Source organism: Cyprinodon tularosa, unplaced genomic scaffold, assembly GCF_016077235.1.
Source record: "Cyprinodon tularosa strain WSP-4 unplaced genomic scaffold, ASM1607723v1 ctg137, whole genome shotgun sequence".
In the NCBI taxonomy this organism is placed as follows: Eukaryota; Metazoa; Chordata; class Actinopteri; order Cyprinodontiformes; family Cyprinodontidae; genus Cyprinodon; species Cyprinodon tularosa.
Genome location: NW_024038189.1, coordinates 1,052,589 through 1,080,212, shown reverse-complemented (window position 1 = coordinate 1,080,212; position 27,624 = coordinate 1,052,589). Strand labels below are relative to the sequence as shown.

Sequence of the window (27,624 nt, the reverse complement as noted above, 5' to 3'; positions counted from 1 at the left end):
AAATCTGACAGGACAATTAAGACATTAATATGCAAACAGGAGAAATACAAGCAGAGAGCCGTTTAAGTGCTTTTCTTGGATGTCCAAGTTCCCTGAGTCTAAACTAGTCCTCCTAGCAGAAATGAAAAAGATGCTCCCACAGCCAGTCCCAGAAACAGGAAGAAGCTCATCAGAGAGCCGGCCGTCTCGCAGTCTCTGCTCCTCACCAACCTACCAACAGAAGAAGAGTCTGATCAGCAAAGCCAACATGAAGCTGACTGACTTTGACAGCTTGTTTGCTCCAATATTGATCATTTTCATGTTGTACAGCAGGTGGCGCCAGTGGATCAAAAATATCACACAACAGCTTGGAAAAGTTCCACCGGATTATGCTTATTTTAAACACTTTGGGAAAATCTATTTGAATGGATACTGAAATTTGGGAAGCTTTAAACAACATTTGGGAGATTTTAAGAAAAGTTTTTATAGGAATTTTTTATTTATTTATTTATTTATTTAGCAGCCTTTCACTGTTATCTTTTAGTGCAGCTGGGTTCTCATAGTGAGCTCTTTATTATCTGTCTAATAGTTTTAGGTTTCCAACATCAGGTTTTAGAAAAGTTTAGGTGTGGGCTGGTCACATCAGCACTAAACAAGCAAATTTACAAATTATCTAAGAATACATCCCTTAGTCAATAGCATTTAAAGCCCTTTTAGACTGATAAATGTCTTATCAGCTCTGTAGAGCAAATGGAAACCAAAAACTAGTTTCTATGCATCCTGTGCTTAACTAGGGATGAAACAAAGGATTATTTTTGCTAACTGATTTATCTGCCGGAGATTTTATTTAATAACTGATTAATAATTGAACAGCCAAAGGTGCCTAAAAGATGTTCATACAGAATTTAAATTAGGTGACGTTAAAAATATGTAACCTGAGGAGTTCTGAATAAAGCTTAGATTAAAGACAATTTTTTATCTAAATGCAAAGTATTTTATTTTTTGCACGTTGAACCTTCATTCAATGTCATGAACTATAGTCTCTTTACTCTAGTTAATTAATTACTAAATATTAATTATATTAATTACTGAATTAGTTTTGGATCATTTCAGTAATTGTTCCCGCCCTACTTTGTGTTTCCAGTAGATTAATTAACGTCCTCATGTCGTCTTGTTTTAACTTTTTTTCCTTACAGAGCAAAAAAGCAACAAAATTGTGAAATATTTTATATGAAATTAAATTTCACATAAAAACTGGTCTGTTTAGGGTGGCAAGACATTCTTTAGGTGTTATAACTATGGTTAGGGAAGAAAAAAATCGATTTGAGCTGAAATCACGTTTCTAAAATTCTCATTTTTTTTTTTTTAAATGATTTTTTTTGTGTGTGCAGATGTGCCTTATCAGGCACCGTAGTGTTTGGCGAAACCAATGAGCAGCGTGAGCTATGCACAGGCATGCAACTGTTAGCCTAGCAGGCAACAGAGGGGTGGGTAGTGTTGTGTGAGCTACTGTGTTTGTTGCCGCTAAAGTACGGAGGACGAAGAAAAAGAAAAATTAAACCGCCTCTGCGGTCTTTAAAAGCAACCATTTGGAAACACTGGATTTTACCTTCAACCCGGCCCGGGTAAGAATGGGCTTGACATGACTCATGCGATTTGCACAGATTGCAATGGTAAAGTGAAGTATTATACTTCAATACTTCAAATCCCCGTTCTTATCTCGAAAGACGTCACCCAGAGTTGTTGGTAGAATTTACCTTACGGTGTTTACATTATTGCAATAGGTAAATAAAACATTTAAAATGATAATTTCTTTATAGATGTACTCTTCTTTCATGCCAGCAGACTGGAATAGATCCTGAGAATCGTTTTGAATCGTAAATTAATCTTTTCTGAATCGAATCGTTTGGATTTAAAAGAATCGGGGGGAAAAATCGAATCATGGGAATCCCAAAGATGCACGGCCCTAGTTCTAAACTTTTTTAAAAACATTACTAATTTATTTTAAACTTATCAGAAAATCAAAAACTATTCTCAGTGTTGTTAAAATACATACAGATTACTATAGCTATATGAATGTTAACGCTATTCTTTTGATTTTGATACACAGACACGCAAACTTTTTGCACTAAAACCTTCTTAATCTAGCAAAGTGTTTATTGCACAAAAATGTGCATTCAAGGATAATTTATAGAGTAACAGAAGGACATAAGGCCGAAATTACCTGCGCAAATAGTCAGCTAGCCTATATTCTGCTCCTTTACAGACAGTTTTAAAACAGAACCTTTAGTCTTCCTGTCATGACTGCCTTAAAAGACTTTTTATTTTGAGAGCATGAATATTTCTGTAAATCTGTCCTTCTTGTTATCACCTTTTAAAAACCTTGTACACCTCAATAATAGTAAGTAGCCTGTTCCTAAATCCCAAAGCTTCATTTATCTGCTTTTTCATACATATTTTTGTTCAGTGCTGCCATTTCTAAAGCTCTCAGAGAGAAAAAGGGAGGCTCTTATGATGCGTAGTACTCACTGTGGAGCGTAGGACATGCAGAGGCTCGCCAGGTAGCCATTGGAGAAGGAGAAGAGCGCCATGATGACAACAAAGTAACAGTCGTGCTTGAGGAAGGTGAGCTTTGAGGTTTGGATGTTGCACATCAAAAGTAGTGGGACGAAGATCAGGCGGGACAGAACGGCGACAGGAAACAGACGGCTCTCTTTGGACGGCTGCAAAAGCATCGGTGGATTCAGTCAGAAATCAGTTCGACGCTTTAATAAACTGTCTAGCTTGCATCAAGAAACTATAGAATATAAATATCTGGCAGCATGTAAACAGGGAGTCTACATACTGGAAGTCACGTACGAATCTTGGCAAAAACAGGGTTCTTACTGGCTGACTCGCACGTAATCAGGTCATAAGCTAAGAGATTTCCAGGAAGAGCGTCCAGTCGTGCACGTGCATCCGCACAGCGCGATGTGGAAAGTATAAATGCCGCCTAGAATGGACTGAAGGTGGGGGATAACGGAATTGTGACATTGCATTGCTGAATGTATGAAGTGTTTAAGACAGCTGTATGAATTTGGTTTAGTAATTTAATGTTTCCCCCCTCCGGATGATAAAATGGTGTGAATCGTGGCCTTTTTTCTGTCATAAGAGAATTCTACCAATGAATTTTTTTTTTTTTTTTTCAAAACCGTTTTCTTAAATTTAAAATTTTATGTAAAAATTTTCCCTCAAAGGATCCTCTCAAACACTTCACTGTTTTCGACAGCAGTCTACATATGCTGCAGCCTCAGCTGTTGGATAGAAAGGAGGAACATCCTAGAAGCAAGTCTGAAACTCACCCACTGAACGAGCGACGGGGCGCTGCGGCCGGCTAAATCCATCAGGTTGAAGACGATAAAACAGCACACACAGGTAAACACTTTGTCTGAAAGACACCCAAAAAAAAAAGACAAAAAAATCACAACCTAGTCTCATGGAACCATCTAGGTTTGGTTTGTCTCCTCTGGGCTTCTGTAGAAACGCATCCAAGAAAGAAATCAGCCAGTGTTAGATTTTAGGACAATAAATACACAAAAAAATATTTTTTAAACTGATTTAGCACAGTAGTTTGCCAACATGTTATACAGTATTATTCAGTAGCTCAGGCACAAATTAAAAGCACCTTTTCCAAAAAACAATCATACATTATATGAAAACCTTTTTTTTAATAATATTCTTATTAAATGGGTATATATTTACCACTCCAGAGTACATTTTAAATAAGGTTGATGTGTTGCATCCCTGAAGCAAAAGAAAGAAAATATTCTGCTCTGGGTGGTTAAATAAAATATATTGGAAATTAATTTTTCCTTGTTTATTTCTCAGAAGTTCACATTTCCCAGTTAAAAACCTCTAAATATAATTTATTATTAAGTCTAAACCATAAACTCTAAATATAATTTTATATTTTTCAGTCTAAACCTTATCACGACGTCAGCAAACGCCAATTTCACACGTAGTCCTGATTTCCAAAAAACTTATTTCATCTTTGTTTTCGAACATAAAAATTTACTTAAAGTTAAAATGGTCTACGGTTATCATTTTTTTAAATAGTTTTGTTCAAAAAAAGCCTGTAAATCTTGAATAAAACCAAGAGGCTTTACAGTTTCATTTGATTTAATATAACTGTTGTTGCAGTAATAATATCAATTTACAGTGAAAGACATATTTGAAAGTTTAATATTTAGATCATGCGGTAAATACGACATATTTACATATATTTATTTTACTAAAGCTTTGAAAATATCCCTGAGGTAGATGAAGACCTAAGTTTAATCTGTTTTGGACTCTTACTTTCAGACATCATTCATAAATTGGAATCCAATATGGCCGCCTTGGCTAAACCTAGCGATAGCTTATAAGAACCGCAGCTTCAGTTTGAGGCTTCTGATAAACAGCTTTAATTTAAAAAAAAGGTTTTTAAGTAATGTAATCTCATTTTAGAGACTTTAGCTACAGAGTTAAAGTAGAAAGAGCAGAGAAAAATACATTATTAGCGTCTAATGCTAATCACAGTTAGCCTTGATAGATAGCATGTCAGGTAGCAGCTTTTTCATCTTAGAACTAGACCCAAAATAAGTTAGGTTTAACATTAATTACCTTCTAGGTAACTAACACTTCAATTTTAAAATCAATAAACTTCTTAGAAAGAAATTATATGATATATCAGGTAAAGCTTATCCCAACTGTATTTTACTTGATTCATCATCTGTTTAATTGATTTATTATGTTTAATTGTTAAAAAATGACCAAATTATTGTCCTGCTAATAGTCATTTAATAAATTACATATTAAAACTACCCAAAAATCATGGTCATAATCCAAAATGTAAACAATTATTATGTAATGTTTCATAAAAGCTCAAAATTGAAAAATATAAAAACAACTATATGTAAATTCTAAAGTGAATTAACTAGCAACTTAATTCATCAGGGTTTATATGGGAATGATTAAATCCAATTGAATGCTGCTTTTTAACGCTCTTAGAACCAATTTTAATGCCAAAACATTGTGTACAACATGCTATTTTTTTTTTAACAAAATATTTTTGCAAAATATTCCCTCCATATGATATATCTGACAAAATAGTTTTTTATAAACATTTATTTTTTATTTTTAAATAGGCATTTTAAATGCCACATTTAATAATCGCATTCAATTAGTTTTAATTCCCTTAATTTAAGTAATAATAATTTAATGACTTTTAATCATTTTTAATGATCCGCGGAAACCCTTTTCAGTTAAAAAATGTATTTTTATTATAATATCATCGCCTAAGGGTGTATGGGACCTAAAATAATAACGTCCGTTTCCTTTGTTTGATGAATGTCGTCTCACCCCAGTCTCTGTTCTCCGGGTAGACGGTCTTCACTCGGACGGTGATAACAGGAAACACCGACAGCGTGATGGCGAACACCAACGTCACGCACAGAGCCATCACCCAGATCTGTCAGACAGGAAACAGCTGCTAAATGAGACGCACCAGGCAACAAAGGACTTTTAAACTCAGAAAAATAGGTTTCCCTCGCCATAATCAGAACAGTGAGACGTTTAATCAGGGTCAACTCATCCAAGGTTAAACTGTAAAGCTCTTAGGAGACAAGTTTACCTTCCTAAAGACGGCAAAGACAGAAGAACGTTCACCACTGTCCTCTGGGACTCCTTTAGCTTCAAGGTCTTTAACGTTGCCATTCAAGGCAATTTTGTCTACAGAGGAAAAAAAACAAAATATTTCAAAGATCACTCACATCCTAAACAACAGTAATGTTAAACCAGCTGACATGACTTTAAGTCAGTCTAAGTTAAACCAACCTGTGCTGCTCATGAGCTTATTAGACAGATCCAGTTTATCAGCCTGATTTCTGTTTAGATAATAATTAGCAAATTCCTGCAAGAGAAAGAGGACGGACAAGCAAAAGCATAGACGTATCTTTAATAGAATGCCCTTTAAGTGCAGATAAATGCTCTTTAGATCTGAGGACTCACCAGGTGTGGCAGCAGCAGGTAGCAGAGTAGAGTCCCCAACGTGGCCACACATGGAGTGACAAAGTATCCCAAGGCAGCAGACTGTGTGTCAGTTTTGCCTGCAGAGAAACAAGTGTTTGTTTTTTGTTTTTTTTTTGTTTTGTGTTGAGTTTTAGTTTTGTCATCTCAGCATAACTAGCTAACATCCTTGTGATTTTACTGGAATTAGGAAATTGATCCATGGTAGGCATCATGACCAGCTGAGGATCCTTACAAATCTCAAACCAACTCACATTTTTGCATCACTAATGGCAGAAAATAGCTAACAGCTAGCTGCTATTAGTGGTTTTATTAACAATCGTTTTGTGTCGATGCATTGATCCAACAGCCGACGATCTAATGCATCGACATGTCTGCAAGAGTATCGATCATGTTCTCCCCCCCCCCTCCTATCTTGCTTCTTTTAGCCACTACCCTCTTTCCACTTGCGAATGTAGATTTTTAGGGATGAAGATAGAGAAATTCCTAATCTTTGCAGTGTTTTGGAATGTTACTCATTCAACAATGTTGTAGCTAAAAAGAAGTATTTCATTATTTTTATTTCCCTTAAAAGATAACAAAATCAGATTTAATTATTGCAAAAAAGGTCATATAATAATTATAACGTTTTATTGAAACTTTGATGTATTTGTTTGCTGTATTTCTGTTCTTACTCATGATGGAGCACAGCATGGCGACGGCAGCGAAGATCCCAGCCAGACCCTGACCGCTCATGAACAGCGTGCTGTAGCGAGGAGGAAACATGCCGACCACGCCGAAGAGGCTGCCCTGCAGCACGGCCCCGAACACTGCACACAGACACATGAGAGACAACAACAAGAGAATGAATCATTGATCGTTAGTGACAACACCAAACCAAAACACTGCAGAATTGCACCAAATATATTTAATGATCTGAACTACCATATCATTGCTTTGTTTTTGTTGTATACATCTGATGACTGCTGAACTTTAAAAAATGGAAATGTCATGAGAGATGTTCAAAACGAAATTTCGTTCTGTGTACACTGTGTATAACAAAATGAGAATAAAAGTTGTCTAAGTCTAAGTTAGGATAGTTTTATTGAGCATTTTTTAAACGTGGGGATTTGCTAAACTAAATAAAAGTGATGATTCTGTTTGAACCATTCAAACCTGCACCTATGAAGGAGTTTTATCAACACTAGTTGTCAAAGTTCTGGGGTTTTTTTTTGTTTTTTGTTTTTTGCATATGCACTGCCTTTTTCCTCCACTAGAGGTCGCTGGTACACAGGGTTACTTCCGGGTTGCCATAAAGAATGTAATTCTGGTACTAAAATTACTTATTCCTATCCTTAACTCATTAAAGAATGCTAACATACATTTTTAAAAATGTTTTATGACTTTTGTGAGACAATTTTGATGCTTTTTACATTTTCTCAGTTAAACTGCTTCTCTGGCGTCATCATGGGACATGCTCAGATCAGTCCGGCAAAATATGATTAAACCATCTTAATCTGTATTTTGGTTGTTTCTTTCTTTAGGTTACGCACTATATACCATAAGGTTAAAACGAAAACATAAAACTAAATCGAAAAAGTTAGCCTCCGGAAGTAGCGTAGGATCCCGTTTCCGGTGCAGATCCGGCAGAGACGAGTGATGAAAGGATTTTAAGGCATTTATTTTCTCAGGAAATACATTATTAACCTTTAAAAATTATATTTTAGTATGTTTACCATTTTTTGGGGAGGGAAAACGTCAAATTAGGTATTCTAAACAAAATAAAATTGAGGATGTATATCTGGATGAGCGAATGAGCCGAAACGGATCGTGCTTCCGGGACGGATCGGGTAGTGACGGCTCTCCTGCAAACTTTCTAGAACCAACCTCTATGTTCCTGACCTCATTCTCATTTATTCTCAACCATCTCAATATCTGAATGCTCCTTCATCAGCTGACAGTCTTTCTGCACTGCAAAAACCATATAAAAATGAGAAAATATGCCTTAAATTAAGTGTATTTACCATTAATTTGAGTAAGTAAATGGGATAATTTGCCAATGGAATTAGTATTTTTAGTCTTAAAATAAGATAATTAGATAATTTGCACTTGAAATAAGACAATGCAATTGTGTTTTCTTATTTTAAATTTAAATTGTCTTGTTCTATTGGCAAAGTGTCTCAATTATCTCCCCAATTCAAGAAAAAAATGCACTTATTGCAAGAAAAAACAACCTATGTAGAGTGTGATCCACCCTTCCTTCAACCTGCCTGCCTCCAACTTTCCTCTGTTCATCCCGAGCCCTGGCTGAACCCTCCCTAGCATCATCATCATCATCTTCATCCTTCTCCTTACTCCTTTCCTCACTCATGCACCTCCTTTCATTCCAGGGGAAACTTCATCTTCCGTGGTGTAATCCTGAACCTGGTCCTTCTTCAGTCATAACTGTTGCTTTTCTTTTTAACCTTTCAAACTTCTTCCTGTCTCCTGAGTCTGTTGTGTTGATGGTTCAAACAATCGAACATCTTTTAGTGTAGCTTTCACTATCTCTCACTTGCTGTACCTTGCAGCGTCATACATGCGTCGCTTTGTTTTAAAAACAATATAAACATGAAAAATATAACGGCGGATGTCTGGGGGACAGTGATTCGCCTACATGTTATGAATGCTGGTGTATCATAAAAAATAAATTAACAGTTTAGTTTGTGCCTTCAAGTCGTTGCCCATAGGAAGACGTTACTTGGATATAACCTAACGGAATATCTTTAGAACGGCTCCAAATGACACAAAACTCAGATGGGTGAGTAGAAAAAGATGTAATAACGTTAAATCAAGAGGCCAATGTAAAAAAAAAAATGGCGTTTCCCTTTAAGGAGTGCAGATCAATGTATGCGGTGTGACGCACACGTCAAACAGCCACATCGGCCACAGCAGAGCAACAAGATGTCGTGAGCTTTTCCAGAGCTACATCATCACTAAAAATCGCAATGCACCATCTTGGTTTTTTGGGATAAATTATATGGTGATCCATGTCAGATCACACCCCTACTGTCTTTTATAACTAAGGGTGTGCAAAATAATCATCATGACGATGCATCACGATTCTAATTTTTGTGATCTACTGCATCGATTCTTGAAGGCAAGAATCGATTATTAAAAAATAAAATAAAAAAAAGAACAAATAAAATACATGAATGGTTGGCGCACATCAGCCAAACCAAGTGGAATACAACTTCCAGTCCAGCAGATGTCGCTGCGGATGAGTTGACGCCCGCTGCTTTGTGTCACAAGCATTTCCGGATACTGAGACGAGTCATGAAATTAAACATGGAGGACACTATGAAAATTCGCCCCGTGGTTCCATCACATTTCAAGTCAGATGCTTGGATGCATTTTGGCTTTAAAAACAAAGAAGGTAAAAATGAAATTGATCATTTCCAAAAGGGGAAATATACATCTGAATGTTTTCGTTTCATTGGTTTAAAGGACCACTGAGGCCATGTAAACGGGAATGATTATCCATATTTTGTTATTTTAAGTTTGACGAATCCTAAGATCTTTTTGTCAGTGTGTCCACGCCAGTAATACCGGTAGTAACATTTCTGTCCAGTATTTGTTTTCATGGCAACACCTCCAAAAGTCGTTTCAATAAATACAGCTATGTATGAATTCAGTTGCTTTCAGTTATGTATCAGTTGAAGACACGATCCAGATCACACCCAGCCAGTCAGCCACTGGTAAGGGCTGGATCTTTTTCCTACAGTGTTCAGTGAAAATATCGCGATGCATCGCAATATTTCAAGTATAATGATGCATCGTGATAGAATCGCATCGTGGCATGTAAATCGCGACTTCTTTGCCAATACCCACCCTTATTTATAACAGAACTTTTCCAGGGCCTTTAACTTATTGTTTCTAACTCACAAACTTTCAAGGATTTTACGGATTCATGGGAATCCTGGATTGAGAACAAAGCAGAAGTTTCATGCAAAACCTTCCCAGAACAAAAAGCTCTACGAGCGTGCATCTGGTTATTAAGGAAAAAGTCTTTAAATGTGATTTGATTTCAATCAGTAGCCTACAAAACCTGCCAGTCTAGATCAAAACTTTTTTTTTTTTTTTTTTTTCCAGTGAAAAATAGATTTTCTTTGACATGACATCAAATTAAAAAGTTTCTATGAGCACACATCTGGATCTGGACCCAGACGGTTAAAGAAACACGGTTACAGGAACGTACTGTTGATGAACCATATGGTTGCCATGGTGACCGAAAAGAAGGTGTCTGGCCGCATGTCGACTTTGACCAGGGCGGCTGTTAGGACGAAGAGGAGGAAGATGACGACCATGCTGACGGCCACGCGGAGACGCTCCTTCACCCTGCAGGCGATCAGCGCATGGTTAGCGCGTAAGCAGGGCGAGGAACAACACGATACGACAGAATTATTTCCTGAAATATGAGCGAGACGTTTGTGTTTTTCCACTCACCACTGATAGAGGAAAGAGTTGAGCAGAGCGAAGAGGAGCAGAGGAAGCTGGGAGAGCAGAGACATCCAGCTGTCATAGTTGTAGTCTTTCTGCACATCGTCAGCCGTGCCGTCGGTAACGTTGAGGCGCTCATTAAAGTACTGAAAGAAAAAATTATTTACATTTTAAATGCTTTATGTGCATTTTTCCTTAGCTTTGATTAAAGGAATAAAAAGCACCTGTGAGGCGGTGATGAAGAAGTTCCAGGGCAGCAGAGTTCCCACACCCAGAATAAAGATGATGACGGCGACCGCATGGCTGCTGCAGATGAAAAAATAAAATAAAAATCTCAGTGAGGGGATCGTTTTATCGAAGGTTTATCGATAGAAACAAGATGTCTTCCTCACCGATCAGAAGGTGGACTCTGTTTCTTTTCATTCCACATTTTGCTGCTTCTGTCTCTCTACTGCATGAAGACAATTCAGAAGTGAAATATTATTGTGCATTTAGAGCCAATTTGCTGGTTATATGTCTGGATCATCCTCTATTGATTATAACATATGAGGAGCTGGTAAAAATAAGAAAAACATAAATATAGAAATATTCACTATTAGTTTGTACTTTTCCAACTCTATACTATAAAGCAGCCAAACATCCACTGCTGTTCAATTAATGTCATTTATAGAGAAGTAGAAATCATTCAGAGGCTGAAAAAAACAGCAAATTTGTCCTTAATCAGCTCTGATTACTGTACAAAAATAATAATAAATAAATAAAATATTTTTCTTTAATCAGTTTATTACTTCCACTCTAGTTTAGGGATGCACAATATAATCGGCCCCCTATCGGTATCGGCCTTAAAACTGAATATCGGACATCGGCCACCCCACCGATATTTAACCCGATATTTGATCAGCTTCTGAGTTTCTAAAGTCTAAAAAAAAATAACTACTACTTCTTCTTCCTCAAAAACTTATTTTTTTACAGACTTAAAAACTTCTAAAGACGAGGGAAAAAATATTGATCCATTAAAATATCCCAATATCTTCATCTGCTGATATATTGCCATTTAAAAACACCATATCAATCTCTTTTACTAATGAAATATTGCTATATGTCATCGTTATGCTACGAAATCCCCCGAAAATTCACGAAATGTTGCCATATTTTTATATGTTGATATATTGACGCGGTATCAATCTATTTTACTAACAAAATCTCACAAGAATTTGCAAAATATCACGAGAGTTTGTAACAGAAACATGAAATTTCACGAGATTTTGAAAGTAAAATAGATCGATACAGCGTTTTTAAAAATCAATTTGATATCAGCATATGAAAATATATTTGAGTATATTATTTTTCAAAGTGTCAGAAATGGATAACAAAACTGCTATTTTCAATGACTACTTATTTTTGTCCAGCTTTAACATCGGTATCGATATCGGTTATCGGCGATATGAGTTTTAAAATATCGGCATATTGGATATCGGCCAAAATCCCAATATTGTGCATCCCTACTCTAGTTATTAATTATTTCACCTGTCTAGGTGTTAAAAAAAAAAGGGGGAGGGATGCTTAACCTAAAGCACTATGCATGGTATACAGGAATGAGTAGCTGAAATTTAATGCTCTTAAAAATAACTTTAAAGGCCATCAACAAGTACCCATGACTGTTTTATTTTTATGCCAATTAAGGCCTTAATTTTATTGATTTGATTTATTTTGCTCAGCCCACCAAATGTTGATAGTTGAATATTAACGCCATTACTGTTAATATATAGTAGAGATGTTAAACAGTCAGTAATAAAATGTCAAGGGGATGGTATGGGGGGGATCATTTAAAAAGGGAGATGCCATCCCAGCATAACTCCAGGACTGCATCGACTGAAATGGAAGCCTTTCCACTGTGAAAAATCCTAAATCAATCTGGGGTCCAAACATACATTTTATCAGACTTTCCATGTAAATAAAAATATTGCTTTCATTGTTTTATTTTCCCTGCAGTCATCCTTATTTTCAACAATTTCAACTTATAAAAAAATATCAAGTAAAAACAAAAGTACAGCACTGTGATCAGAAAATTTAGATTTTTATTATTTCATATACTGATGTATGCTATTTATTTTTTTCATTGCAGTCTGTTTCACCTGCAAGGCCAAACAATGCCTGAATGAGGGGTGTTAGCAGACAGGACATAATTATTCCCATAACAAGCCAGGTTTATTCATAACATGTTACTGTTTAACCAAAGTGTCTGTAATTTGTTTTGACTCTGACTGCTTTCCATTATTGTAAGTAAGGAGGAACGAACGCTGCTCAGATCAGAACAGGGCTGATTACCAATGATGAACTGTTCCATCTTTGCAAATATACAAATAAAATGCAGACTGAGTGAAATCCATCGATCTTCATTTATTTAACTGGGCTGAATAGTTGACTTTATCGTTTTTCCCAAGACAAGCACATACAAATGATCTTTCTCCAAAATCCCATCCCTTTCTCTACTAATGATGTTTACAAACATAACTGCTTCTTCTCTAGGTTAATAAAATATATACAGAATAATAAAGAAAATATGTTTTCTTTTAATCACAGTCAAAATTAATACCATGAAGGAAAAAGGTCCTCTTTTTTCTGTATCAACATTTCTTTCATTTTAATGCATATTGTATCTCTGTACACCGCTCATCTGTGGTCTCTATATAAAGAAATCCAGCCTGCAAAGGCTGCAGGCGGCCTATAATGATGCTTTGCAGCTACTTTTGAAATGGCCAAGATGGACTACTGCGGGTCAATACCTTACATGCTGTTTTACGAAAGTCGATGTATAATTTTATCTGTAGGTTAAATGCATCTGGCAGCGATATTATCTTGTCACTTAGTGACACCAAACGTAGTGTAATCCAATACTAAGCTGTGGAGACACTCTTATTCCTGTCTCCTTAAATCTCCTAATTGTAACTTGTTCTTGTGTTGTACTTTTCTACCTGTATTGTTTTATTTTTATCTTATATATTTATTGGACCATGAGTCCAGAATAAAGGCTGTCTGTCTGTCTATCCTTTTATAATTTTTTTTAATAGACACTAACTTGATTCAGGATAGAATAAAGCCTTCCACTATCAGGTAACTATGCAGTGAAATGCACTGAAATATTAAAACAAAACAAAGTAAAAGTAAAACAAAGAAAGCATATATTTATTATCATATACATAGTTTTAATAGATAATTCTGTGCACTGTAACAATTTTATACAGCATTTTATTGGGGTTTTCTTTAAATAATAACCTGACAAATAAACAGGGAGGTTTTTGCTTCAATTGGAGCTAAATAAACAGCATTTGGACCAGGAGGAAACATATATGTTCATATTTTCCCCAACAACCATCCTTCCTGTCTGAACAGACTGTGATAGAAGCGGGCTGTTTGTATTTAACCGCCTAAAAAAATACAAAGAAAACAGGAAGTTGACTAATCTACACGTGGTTATTAGGGAAAAAGTCTTTAAATGAGATTTTATTTCAATCAGCAGCCTAAAAACTGCCCGTCTAGATTAAAAAACGTTTCTCAAGTCAAAAGGAAAAAAATATTTTTTTTATATTTGTCACAAATTATTTATAAATGTAGAGGAAAATGTAGTTAAAGATTAAATCAAATTGATTTGAAGCCGGTTAACGCTTAAAATTAGTTAAAAATGTCTAAATCTGTTAAATATTTGTGTTTGGTTATATATTTCTTTTAATAACAGCGCGTACAAAAGACAAATAGAAAAAAAATGAAGGATTGATGAAGTTTTAAGTTGTGATCATGGACACCCCTTCATTCTAATACCTCAAATAAATGTTATAATGACAGAGAAGCAGCTTACCTGAGGATGGATGAGGAGCTCCTGTTTTCAGTCGGTGGTCTAGAGAAGACCTGGACCCGCCAAGAACTGAATGAAGCGTTTCTTTTGGCGGGTGGAGGAAAGTGTTCACTTCCGCCATCATGTGGAAGTACGAGCCGAGAGCCCCGTGTGGGTTTCAACAATCCCCACCGTTCATCCAGCTTCATGTGGCCATGTCGCCACCTGCTGGTAGGTTAGGTGCATAACTACAGTTAGTAATATAATAGGCTACAATTGTGAGTTGTTTTTTTTTTGTTTGTTTGTTCTTCTTCTTGGATTTATTGGCGGTTGGCAACAAACTTTTAGTAGCATTACCGCCACTTACTGGTGTGGAGCGTGGTATGGACTACTGTAACATATATATACACTCACCGGCCACTTTATTAGGTACACCTGTCCAACTGCTCGTTAACACTTAATTTCTAAGCAGCCAATCACATGGCGGCAACTCAGTGCATTTAGGCATGTAGACATGGTCAAGACAATCTCCTGCAGTTCAAACAGAGCATCAGTATGGGGAAGAAAGCTGATTTGAGTGACTTTGAACGTGGAATGATTGTTGGTGCCAGAAGGGCTGGTCTGAGTATTTCAGAAACTGCTGATCTACTGGGATTTTCACGCACAACCATCTCTAGGGTTTACAGAGAATGGTCCGAAAAAGAAAAAACATCCAGTGAGCGGCAGTTCTGTGGGCGGAAATGCCTTGTTGATGCCAGAGGTCAGAGGAGAATGGCCAGACTGGTTCGAGCTGATAGAAGGGCAACAGTGACTCAAATAACCACCCGTTACAACCAAGGTGGGCAGAAGAGCATCTCTGAACGCACAGTACGTTGAACTTTGAGGCAGATGGGCTACAGCAGCAGAAGACCACACCGGGTGCCACTCCTTTCAGCTAAGAACAGGAAACTGAGGCTACAATTTGCACAAGCTCATCGAAATTGGACAATAGAAGATTGGAAAAACGTTGCCTGGTCTGATGAGTCTCGATTTCTGCTGCGACATTCGGATGGTAGGGTCAGAATTTGGCGTCTACAACATGAAAGCATGGATCCATCCTGCCTTGTATCAATGGTTCAGGCTGGTGGTGGTGGCGTCATGGTGTGGGGAATATTTTCTTGGCACTCTTTGGGCCCCTTGGTACCAATTGAGCATCGTTGCAACGCCACAGCCTACCTGAGTATTGTTGCTGACCATGTCCATCCCTTTATGACCACAATGTACCCAACTTCTGATGGCTACTTTCAGCAGGATAATGCGCCATGTCATAAAGCTGGAATCATCTCAGACTGGTTTCTTGAACATGACAATGAGTTCACTGTACTCAAATGGCCTCCACAGTCACCAGATCTCAATCCAATAGAGCATCTTTGGGATGTGGTGGAACGGGAGATTCGCATCATGGATGTGCAGCCGACAAATCTGCGGCAACTGTGTGATGCCATCATGTCAATATGGACCAAACTCCCTGAGGAATGCTTCCAGCACCTTGTTGAATCTATGCCACCAAGAATTGAGGCAGTTCTGAAGGCAAAAGGGGGTCCAACCCATTACTAGCATGGGGTACCTAATAAACTGGCCGGTGAGTGTAAATCTTCAAGATGATGACTATCCAGTTAAACCATTAATTGTTTTCTCTCGAGATAAGATAATTATCTCGTTATCACGTAAATAAAACAGTTATTGATTTCTTGAGATAATGAGACAATTAACCTCTGAGTAATGAATGAGGCTTCCAGTGATTCATTCATTTATAAAAATCTTACTTTGTTAAATAAATATTTCGTTTGCAAATTAAATTTTTAGTTTGTTAAACAAATGTTTAGCTCCAATCTAAATATTTAATTTGTTAAATAAATATTTAGCTCCAAATAAAATATTTGTTTAACAAACTAAATGTTTAGCGCATATGCAAATTCCCTTACCGAAAGTGAACTACCAAAGTAAAAGCCTGTGAATCTCTATGCAACTCCTGCGGCTCCAGACAAGAGACTGATTTATCTTTAGTCACTTTTCTGTCGTCGGTTGAATCTCAAATCACCCCCTAAGCATTAATCCTTAACTTTCGACTGTCACTCCCAATCAGAGATGGCAAAAGTACTCACTTTCTGTACTTGAGTAAAAGTACAGATACGTGTTAAAAAATACTCTGGTAAAAGTGGAAGTACTGATTAAACTTCTTTACTCAAGTAAAAGTAACAAAGTACAGGCTTGTAAATTTACTTAAAGTATAAAAGTAAAAGTAGAAACCACTTTTTTCATGCCGTTGCCTACATTTTAAATGGATGTCTGCCAATAGGACTAGATCTCCGTTGTGTTCATTTTCAATCATCTCGTCGTCCATGCTACTATGCTAACGCCACCGCCACCAAGCTGCAATGATTTGCCGCCAATGAATACCGCCGAATCTGTCGATTCATCTTGTAGTGGTGCGTCAAATGCAACGTAGATTCCCATCCAATTAGATTGAATTTGGTATTGATGACGTGAAAAATAATAACGGTAACTCCATTGAAATGATTCAAAACTAAAGTAACGAGCCAATTTTTTAAAGAGTAGAAAGTACAGATATTTGTGTAAAAATGTAAGGAGTAGAAGTAAAAAGTTGCCATAAAAATAAGTAGTAAAGTAAAGTAAAAATATCAGAAAAATCTACTTGAGTACAGTAACAAAGTATTTGTACTTCGTTACTTCCCATCTCTGCTCCCAATGAAGTCTCACTCGCAGTTGTGAAAGCACCTTGATTGAACGAGAATGGGACGACTTTATCCCTCCAACAGAAAGGGAAAGCAGTCGTTGCTATGGCAACGCACTGACGCCCCGTGCGTGGCTGCAGCTCTGTGGCGCAGGTTAACATAACTTTAAACATTTTGCATCTTTCTTAAAACAAATGTGTGAGGTCAAATAAAAGGATTTTAAATAGGACCATCCTTTATGGAATTTTTCATGTACTACCTTTTGATTTTCTGTCAGTGTGACGAAGATGCCGAGAGAGATGTATAGAGATTCACAGGCTTTTACTTTGGCAGTTCACATTTTGCTTTTCAGTAAGGGAATTTGCATACACGCTAAATCAGGGGTCTTCAACATTTTCCAGGCCAAGGACCCCCAAACTGATGGTGAGATTGAGTGGGGACCCCCTAAATATACAGTATATATTGTATGAAATTGTGTTATATCAAACTGGTCCTGTAGTCACTCTATTACAGATGGAGTAATGTAACGATTATTGGGATTATTAAAGTGTTTTTGATTCTGATTCCTGGTTGATGGGATTGGTGTTGTGATTGAAACGGTGCCCAGCTTGAAAGAGCTCCTGTGTCGCTGAATGTGAGCATTGACAACTGAAGAACATCTTCTGCCTCCATTTATCTGTTTACTTCAATGTGTAGAATTTATGTTAATGTGTTTTTAAAGTCATTTCAATTAGTGGAAAAAATTGCAGGGGGGAATATGAAAACAAAAAAAAGCCAATCAACCAAAACTTTCACGACCCCCATGCAGTACCTCCGTGGACCCCCTAGGGGTCATGGACCCCCTGTTGAAGACCTCCGCGCTAAATATTTAGCTAGCACCAAGATAGCTACATATTTAGTTTGTTTAATATTTTATTTTGAGCTAAATATTTAACAGACTAAATATTTAATTTGCAAAATAAATATTTAGCTTCAAACTAAATATTTAACAAACTTAGTTTGGAACTAAATATTTATTTAACAAACTAAATATTTATTTAACAAACTAAATATTTAATTTGCAAACAAAATATTTAGCTTTAAACTAAATATTTAACAAACTTAGTTTGGAACTAAATATTTAACAAACTAAATATGTAGCTAGCACCAAGCTAGCTACATATTTAGTTTGTTAAATATTTTGAGCTAAATATTTAATTTGCAAACTAAATATTTAACTTTAAACTAAATATTTAACAAACAAAATATGTAGCTAGCACCAAGCTAGCTACATATTTAGTTTGTTAAATATTTTATTTTGAGCTAAATATTTAACAAACTAAATATTTAATTTGCAAACTAAATATTTAGCTTCAAGCTAAATATTTAACAAACTAAATATTTAATTTGCAAACTAAATATTTAGCTTCAAACTAAATATTTAACAAACTTAGTTTGGAACTAAATATTTAACAAACTAAATATTTAATTTTCAAACTAAATATTTAGCTTCAATCTAAATATTTATTTAACAAACTAAATATTCAGTTTTGAACTAAATATTTAACAAATTCAATATTTAATTTGCAAACTTAATATTTAGCTTCAAACAAAATATTTATTTAATAATCTAAATATCTATTTAACAAACTAAATATTCAGTTTTGAACTAAATATTTATTTAACAAATTCAATATTTAATTTGCAAACTTAATATTTAGCTTCAAACAAAATATTTATTTAATAATCTAAATATCTATTTAACAAACTAAATATTCAGTTTTGAACTAAATATTTATTTAACAAATTCAATATTTAATTTGCAAACTTAATATTTAGCTTCAAACAAAATATTTATTTAATAATCTAAATATCTATTTAACAAACTAAATATTCAGTTTGGAACTAAACATTTATTTAACAAACTAAATGTTTAATTTATAAACTAAATATTTAGCTCAAAACTAAATATTTATTTAACAAAGTAAGATTTTTTTTATAAATAAAAGACAAAGTCAAAAAATGACTTCGGGAAAAAAAAAATACCCCCCCCCCCCCATTTTTCATTTTAAATACGCTAAATAACCATAAACATTGTTTCCTTATTTTTGACTGCTTAACTTTACAAACGGCGCCCGTTATGTGACACCGGGGCTGTTCAGAAAACACCCGGCGCTAAGGCGCCAGAGGCATGGGTCTAATTGCTTATGAATCAGAAATGGAACAAATCATCAAACCAACAACGTCTTCTCATTTCCTAAAAGTTAAACACTGGATTATTCACAGAATTACACACAGACTGCCATGACTTATACTTATAAATCCTCTCCCACTGCTGAGGTATTGAACGATGTAATCAGTTCTTACTCTTATCATGAGAAAACAGCTCTTCTTATCTTTAGATAATGAGAAAATTAACAGATTTTCTGGAGATAACCACCATGAAAAAGCATCGGACGGATACAACCACCATCAGCTGCCATAGGAATGGAGTGTCACTCATCATCAAGTAATTTTAATCTAATCTTTATAAACCTATCTTTATTTTTTCCAAAGGCTCTCCCCTTGACTCTTCTTTCTTGCTCATATTTCTGACATCTCAATATAACATGTTTAATTTGTTCCTGCTCTCCACAGTATTCACCCTTCCATAAAGAGTGTGGAGTTAACTCCTGTATGTCCAAATCTTAATATTGTAATTAATCATTCCTTTCCATTTCTTCTTAATTTCTCCTCCTATACTTCCTCTATCCCACCTTTTCTATCACTTTTTCTCCAGCGTTTGTTTATGCCATACTTAAATACAATGTCTCTTATCAGTTTTCTATTAATTTATCTACCTTTACTTCTAGTAAAATATAGGGTGTAAAAAGTGATAAAGGTAACATTGAACTTATTTCTAAATTGTGTATTTGAAATTTTTGTGTTATTTTACTAATAATCCATGCAAAACACCTAATCTTTTTTTTTCCTCCCAGCAAGAAATAATTTGGCGGGTTTATGATGAAATACCCCCTGCTGCTGTCACTGAGCTTTCCAAACCCTTGCCTGCAGAATTTCGTGTGGCTACAGCAGCGCCACTTGTTCTTGACAAAATAGTTTGAAAATGCCACAATATAATAAGAACTCAGCAGCATGGGATGATGTTTATCCACAAACAGCAAAGCAATGAGCAGGGATGTCTGATTTTGTTTCTTTTCTTTATTTTCATAGAAGTTTTATTTATTATTACCTTTGTCAGATTCAGTTTATGTTTCTGTGACCATTGTGGGTTTTTCTTCTGTTAAACAAGGAGTAGCAATAATTTAGTCCGTTTGTGTATAGACCATCTATATATTTATTTATCTTTTCATTTGTTAAGTTAGCTGTAATGATGCAACAGTCCCAAACTATACTGACCCGTGTACAAAGTTGCTCATAAAAGCCAGATTGTTTTGCTGAGGATTGTTTTCCTATATTAACTTTTCTTATAGGTGAAGAGATGTGCCTTTGGCTATGGTATATTTACTTTGTTACATTTACTTGATTAATTTTTTGAACAAATTTTAATTTTCTGAGGTGTACTTTTTACATGTATTTAAGTTATATTCTTCTGAGAGTATCACTACTGCTACATTTTTTTATCCTTTTCTAACATGCGTGCTATTGCTGCTTCCAACCAGATCCTTTTAGCCGCTGAGAGTTGAGTCTGTCCTCGTTTGTTGCCCTATTTGTGACGCTCTTAATAGATTATCACAGATAATCTGACATCCAGAAGGCCTTTTGTTTGGCTTATTAGCACCAACACAACTTATGACAGCACAGCTGAATAAAGCAAATGATGTGAGATCACTTGATTAATATGTAGAACATGAATGAATACTGAAAAACAAAGTGAAACGAAGCACACTTACTTCCGTGGTGCACGCACCCACCTCCATTTGAGTCTCCACAACACACATTCCTAACCAGGCACATTGTGCAAAACATTTCCATTTATGAAGATATCTTCCTCTTTGCGATGCAGGTGGAAACTGGGGAGATTCCTTTATATTTAAAACAAAAACAAATTATGCTGAATTATTGGGGAAGTTTACAGGGACATGAGGAGGAGAATAATCCAACAGTAAGAATCCAGAGACGTTGCTGGGAGAGTAGAAAAGCTAAAATAGATTGTTTTGCATGGGCAGCACATAAAGTCATTAGGGAAATAGGTGTGCAGGGAAAGGGATACTGTGCTGCGGCGCCTTATCCAGTTACACCTTTTTGGTTCTTTCCATATTTGAATGTTGATCGGTTTGTAAAGATATGCAGATTAATAATGATAATAACTGGGTATGTTTTCTAAATGACAGAATTAAGAATTGCTATTATTTTACAGATGGTTCAAAGTATTTAGTTTCAAATTAAACAGGATTAGATTAGATTTGTTTTTAAATATTATTACAGTTTAATATGGGGAAAAAAAGTCAGAGTTCTGACTTTTTTCCTCAAACTTTTGACTTGAATCTCAGAATTTTGGATTTTAATGTAGATGGGCATCATGAAGGAGGAGATGTGGAGCACTCAGCTTCACTGACAAAGATGTGAGTTGTTTGGGAGGAACAGTGACACATTTATTATGGAATTAGGCGAGGGCATGTAAAAAGTGATGCTATTTCGTTAATGGAAGAGCAAAAGGTGATTAAAACAAGAGAGCTAGTTTAGTCTCTAACACAAACATGTCTACGACTTGATGCTAACACGTTTGTTAGCTGTCAGAATTAATTTAGAATTCTGAGATTAAAGTCAGAATTGGGAGAAAAAAAGTCACAATTCTGAGATTAAAGTCAGAATTGGGAGAAAAAAAAGTCATAATTCTGAGATTTAAGTCATAATTGGGAGAAAAAAAAAAGTCCTAATTCTGAGGTTAAAGTCAGAATTGGGAGAAAAAAAGTCCTAATTCTGAGATTTAAGGCAGAATTGGGAGAAAAAAAAAGTCATAATACTGAGATTTAAGGCAGAATTGGGAGAAAAAAAAGTCATAATTCTGAGATTTAAGTCATAATTGGGAGAAAAAAAAAAGTCCTAATTCTGAGGTTAAAGTCAGAATTGGGAGAAAAAAAGTCATAATTCTGAGATTTAAGGCAGAATTGGGAGATTAAAGTCATAATTCTGAGATTAAAGTCAGAATTCTGAGATTTAAGTCAGAATTCTGAGATTTAAGTCATAATTGGGAGGAAAAAAAGTCATAATTCTGAGATTTAAGGCAGAATTGGGAGAAAAAAAGTCATAATAGTGAGATTTAAGGCAGAATCGGGAGAAAAAAAGTCTGAATTCTGAGATTAAAGTCATAATTCTGAGATTAAAGTCAGAATTGGGAGAAAAAAAAGTAATAATTCTGAGATTAAAGTCAGAATTCTGAGATTTAAGTCATAATTGGGAGGAAAAAAAGTCATAATTCTGAGATTTAAGGCAGAATTGGGAGAAAAAAAGTCATAATACTGAGATTTAAGGCAGAATTGGGAGAAAAAAAGTCATAATACTGAGATTTAAGGCAGAATTGGGAGAAAAAAAGTCATAATACTGAGATTTAAGGCAGAATTGGGAGGGGAAAAAAGTCATAATTCTGAGATTTAAGTCATAATTGGGAGGAAAAAAAGTCATAATTCTGAGATTTAAGGCAGAATTGGGAGAAAAAAAGTCATAATACTGAGATTTAAGGCAGAATTGGGAGAAAAAAAGTCATAATACTGAGATTTAAGGCAGAATTGGGAGGGGAAAAAAGTCATAATTCTGAGATTTAAGGCAGAATTGGGAGAAAAAAAGTCATAATACTGAGATTTAAGTCATAATTGGGAGGAAAAAAAAAGTCCTAATTCTGAGGTTAAAGTCAGAATTGGGAGAAAAAAAGTCATAATTCTGAGATTTAAGGCAGAATTGGGAGATTAAAGTCATAATTCTGAGATTAAAGTCAGAATTCTGAGATTTAAGTCAGAATTCTGAGATTTAAGTCATAATTGGGAGGAAAAAAAGTCATAATTCTGAGATTTAAGGCAGAATTGGGAGAAAAAAAGTCATAATAGTGAGATTTAAGGCAGAATCGGGAGAAAAAAAGTCCGAATTCTGAGATTAAAGTCATAATTCTGAGATTAAAGTCAGAATTGGGAGAAAAAACAAGTAATAATTCTGAGATTAAAGTCAGAATTCTGAGATTTAAGTCATAATTGGGAGGAAAAAAAGTCATAATTCTGAGATTTAAGGCAGAATTGGGAGAAAAAAAGTCATAATTCTGAGATTTAAGGCAGAATTGGGAGAAAAAAAGTCATAATACTGAGATTTAAGGCAGAATTGGGAGGGGAAAAAAGTCATAATTCTGAGATTTAAGGCAGAATTGGGAGAAAAAAAGTCATAATACTGAGATTTAAGGCAGAATTGGGAGATTAAAGTCATAATTCTGAGATTAAAGTCAGAATTCTGAGATTTAAGTCAGAATTCTGAGATTTAAGTCATAACTGGGAGGAAAAAAAGTCATAATTCTGAGATTTAAGGCAGAATTGGGAGAAAAAAAGTCATAATACTGAGATTTAAGGCAGAATCGGGAGAAAAAAAGTCCGAATTCTGAGATTAAAGTCAGAATTGGGAGAAAAAAAAGTAATAATTCTGAGATTAAAGTCATAATTCTGAGATTAAAGTCAGAATTGGGAGAAAAAAAAGTAATAATTCTGAGATTAAAGTCAGAATTCTGAGATTTAAGTCATAATTGGGAGGAAAAAAAGTCATAATTCTGAGATTTAAGGCAGAATTGGGAGAAAAAAAGTCATAATACTGAGATTTAAGGCAGAATTGGGAGAAAAAAAAGTCATAATTCTGAGATTTAAGGCAGAATTGGGAGAAAAAAAGTCATAATTCTGAGATTTAAGGCAGAATTGGGAGAAAAAAAGTCATAATACTGAGATTTAAGGCAGAATTGGGAGGAAAAAAAGTCCGAATTCTGAGATTAAAGTCATAATTCTGAGATTAAAGTCAGAATTGGGAGGAAAAAAAAGTCAGAATTCTGAGTTTTTTCTAATTTCATACTGAAATTAAATTAAAAACTTACTTAACTTTTTTTTTCCATTGGCCCAAATCCTCTTCCGTACCAATATGAGCAGGAATCCACCACATAGTTTATGCCTCCAAGTCATCAGGTAAAAAAACACGGAGAACTTACACCATCATCAGTGCGCCAATGTATCCAACGGAGCGTCCATTCCATGAATTATTCTGATTTGCCAGAAATCGATCAAAGCAGATTCCTTCATCCAGAAGCCAACAGGTTCAGCTCTACCTGTTTCCAGGTGAATCAAACGTATGATGTGGCACTCAGCTGTGGCTTCACTGCTCCGGAAGAACAGAAGTCTATTTGCGCGTGTGCGCGATGATGATGAAGATGAATATTATTTCCATAAAAAGTATTTTTTTGTTTGACAAAACTGTTGCTGCTTCCAACCAGATCCTTTTAGCCGCTGAGAGTTGAGTCTGGTCCTCGGTTGTTGCCCTTTTTGTATCGCTCTTAGGGATTTATTTCGGATAATCTGACATCTAGGACGCTTTTTGTTTGGTTTATTATCACAAACACAAGTAATGACAGCGCCGCTCCATATAGCGAACAAATGAAACCAGTTGATTAAAATAGAAAATGAATAAATACAAAAAAAAAAAAAGGTGAAATGAAGCGGTTAAATAAATTTACAGAAGCCCCACCCTGACTCTCATTAGTAGGACAGGTGAGTGCGCACCTGTACACTGACTTCCGTGGTGCGCCACACAGGGGCGGAGTTAGGAAATTTGGGGCCCTAGGCCTATGAATTGAGAAGACAACACATAAAACAGACCCATTATACAGATAGAGAAATGTTAATAGAATAGACAAACATTATTTGTTCTAGGTTTTGTCCCTTTTCTTCTTGTTTTCCTCTCTATGTTTTGTACTCAGCTGACTTTTCATGAGAGCTAGAAATTATTTTGTAATCATGTTATCTATATGTAGTTAGGTAACCATTTTACAAACTACTTGTTTTACTACTGCTTGAGTAATTTGTTGGAGGACTACCTTCTACTCTTCTTTAAGTAAAAGTAAGAGTAAAGAATTATACTGCCAATATTTTCTGGCAGTTCAGAGTATACCTTAAAACAGTTAATATCTCTTTAATGGGTGGCTTTTTAATATTCCACATGGGTTCATTACCAAACTGTTTGGATATAAAAAAAAGTACATATTTTTGTCCTTACAGATTGTATTCTTTCTAATCTAACAATCTAACTTAAAAAAAAAACACAGTGAATTATAACCATTAGATATATTTTTTAAATTAGTTACTTTTTTCCTTCCTTGCTTCAAGCAAACATGATTCTTATTTTTTTTCAGCTCGGCATAGTTGAAGCTATTTTGGAGAAATCCTGAGATTCTGAGTCCGAGCCCCACTCCCACAGACTGCCACTCTGGGTCTGAGTATAATTTTCATTTAATTAATAATTGTTGTCCTTATTTCATCCTTTATTTAATTAATTTATTTTATCCCAGAGGTTTATTTCCGTTTTAAGAGTGGTTTTGTGAAGCGAAAGAAATCCCATTCCCGGCTGGGTTTACCCTGGATTCTGGATTCTCTCCTAGAAGGGAGATGGCGAGCCAACCGTTTGAACATCTGGATTCGGACTCAAGAGGAGGATTTGGACTGAAGGTGACCTTTTCCTGGCATTCATCTTCCTGTCGGAGTGGTAGGACTAAAAAGAAAAACTCAGAGATTAAAGGGGAAAACCTTTTTTAGCTGATTTGGAACAGCTCTGTGGTTTAACATTATTTTGTGTTATTAACGTGTGTTGCTACTAATTTAGTTTGCAGTGTACTTTTAAATTCTCAGATTGTTTCTAGTGTTGTCACGGGTTCCTGTACCTTATTGGGTTTTAAATAAGAATAATAAAGTATATTTTTAATTGTAAAAGAATGTAAAAATAAAATATATTTTGTACAGTAGTTCTGTTTGATCATTTTAAGCCAGACCTACCTATGTACTTTTAATTGGGAGACCCTATGCTGCTTGATATTTTTAGAGGTCTACCAGTTCCTTTAGGGCCACGTCCTCTTTCACAATCCGGGTTCTTTCCCCACGTTACTTTGTGTTGTTTGAACCAGTGAAATTGCACATTCCACTGTTTAATCGCTGTTTGGAGCTGAATAATGCAGAACTAAAGTGTGGTTTCTTAGTATGAACACTTGATGGCGCTCTGCTATCATCACCTCTGTAAACAGAAAGCTTGTGACATTGTATGTTTAGAGTAAACAGTTCAGAAGGCTAATCACCAGAGATGGCAAAAGTACTCACTTTCCGTACTTGAGTAAAAGTACAGATACTTGTGTTAACAAATACTCTGGTAAAAGTGGAAGTACTGATTAAACTTCTTTACTCAAGTAAAAGTAACAAAGTACAGGCTTGTAAATTTACTTAAAGTATAAAAGTAAAAGTAGAAACCACTTTTTTCATGCCGTTGCCTACATTTTAAATGGATGTCTGCCAATAGGACTAGATCTCCGTTGTGTTCATTTTCAATCATCTCGTCGTCCATGCTACTATGCTAACGCCACCGCCACCAAGCTGCAATGATTTGCCGCCAATGAATACCGCCGAATCTGTCGATTCATCGTGTAGTGGTGCGTCAAATGCAACGTAGATTCCATCCAATTAGATTGAATTTGTTATTGATGACGTGAAAAATAATAATGGTAACTCCATTGAAATGATTCAAAACTAAAGTAACGAGCCAATTTTCTAAAATGTAAGGAGTAGAAAGTACAGATATTTGTGTAAAAATGTAAGGAGTAGAAGTAAAAAGTCGCCATAAAAATAAGTAGTAAAGTAAAGTAAAAATATCAGAAAAATCTACTTGAGTACAGTAACGAAGTATTTTGACTTCGTTACTTCCCATCTCTGCTAATCACTAATGGTGAACTTGTGTTCCTGACACTACCAGCAATGACTGTAGAAGGTATTGCTGTTCACCAGCCTTAGAAAGAATATAAAGGGGAAGTTGAAGGATGCAAATGATCAGCAAAAACATTGCATAACACCTGTCAATCATGGTGGGTTGACAATTTGGGAAGTAAACACCTTGCAGTCTCTGAGTGTCTACTAACTTGTTCTTACAACAAGACAAATGTCAAGCTGTTTGTGTAACAGCTGGAGCATGACTGAAATGGGGTCAGAGAACAGGAAACTGACCGTAAACACGAAGCAAATCTACCACAGAATGTCTGAAAAAAGGAGAGGATCAGTTTTGTGATAATAACTGAAATAGAAACTAACTTTGCTTTCCAGTTAACATGCAGCTAACTTATCTGGAACATGTAATGTGCAAAAAATGACTCATACATTTTCTGTCTGGTCCTTCCTGCTCAGCACTCCAGCAAGTTTGCCCCAAGGCGACTCTTAGTCATTATTGTTGTATGAAGATACTTTTCTTTGGAAGTATCGATGCGGCTTACTTTATACATAGATCGGAAAATAAAAGCAGTTTCCTGAATGGGAAAAGTGAAAATGAATTTAAATTCTGTTGTATTTGTTATAGGGCTGCGCAGTGGTGCAGTTTGTGGCCCTTTTG

At 35.5% G+C, this 27,624-nt stretch overlaps 1 protein-coding gene and 1 long non-coding RNA gene across 2 annotated transcripts; both read right to left on the bottom strand.

Moving 5' to 3' along the window:
- Positions 1-55: 55 nt before the first annotated feature.
- LOC119778672 (equilibrative nucleoside transporter 2-like) lies at positions 56-14,494 on the bottom strand. Its single transcript, XM_038278022.1, has 13 exons — positions 14,339-14,494; positions 10,875-10,933; positions 10,707-10,788; positions 10,489-10,628; positions 10,241-10,380; positions 6,699-6,833; positions 6,007-6,104; positions 5,833-5,908; positions 5,630-5,727; positions 5,359-5,467; positions 3,321-3,406; positions 2,509-2,702; positions 56-210 (listed from the first exon to the last, which is right to left on the bottom strand). The coding sequence occupies exons 2-13, from the start codon at positions 10,910-10,912 to the stop codon at positions 99-101; spliced, it is 1,308 nt and encodes a 435-aa protein (XP_038133950.1). The 5' UTR covers positions 10,913-10,933; positions 14,339-14,494; the 3' UTR covers positions 56-98.
- A 6,097-nt stretch (positions 14,495-20,591) lies between these two features.
- LOC119778673 lies at positions 20,592-24,660 on the bottom strand. The gene is made up of 3 exons (XR_005280103.1): positions 24,200-24,660; positions 20,922-21,053; positions 20,592-20,832 (listed from the first exon to the last, which is right to left on the bottom strand). It is a non-coding gene; the product is annotated as an uncharacterized LOC119778673 (long non-coding RNA).
- Between the last annotated feature and the right edge of the window lie 2,964 nt (positions 24,661-27,624).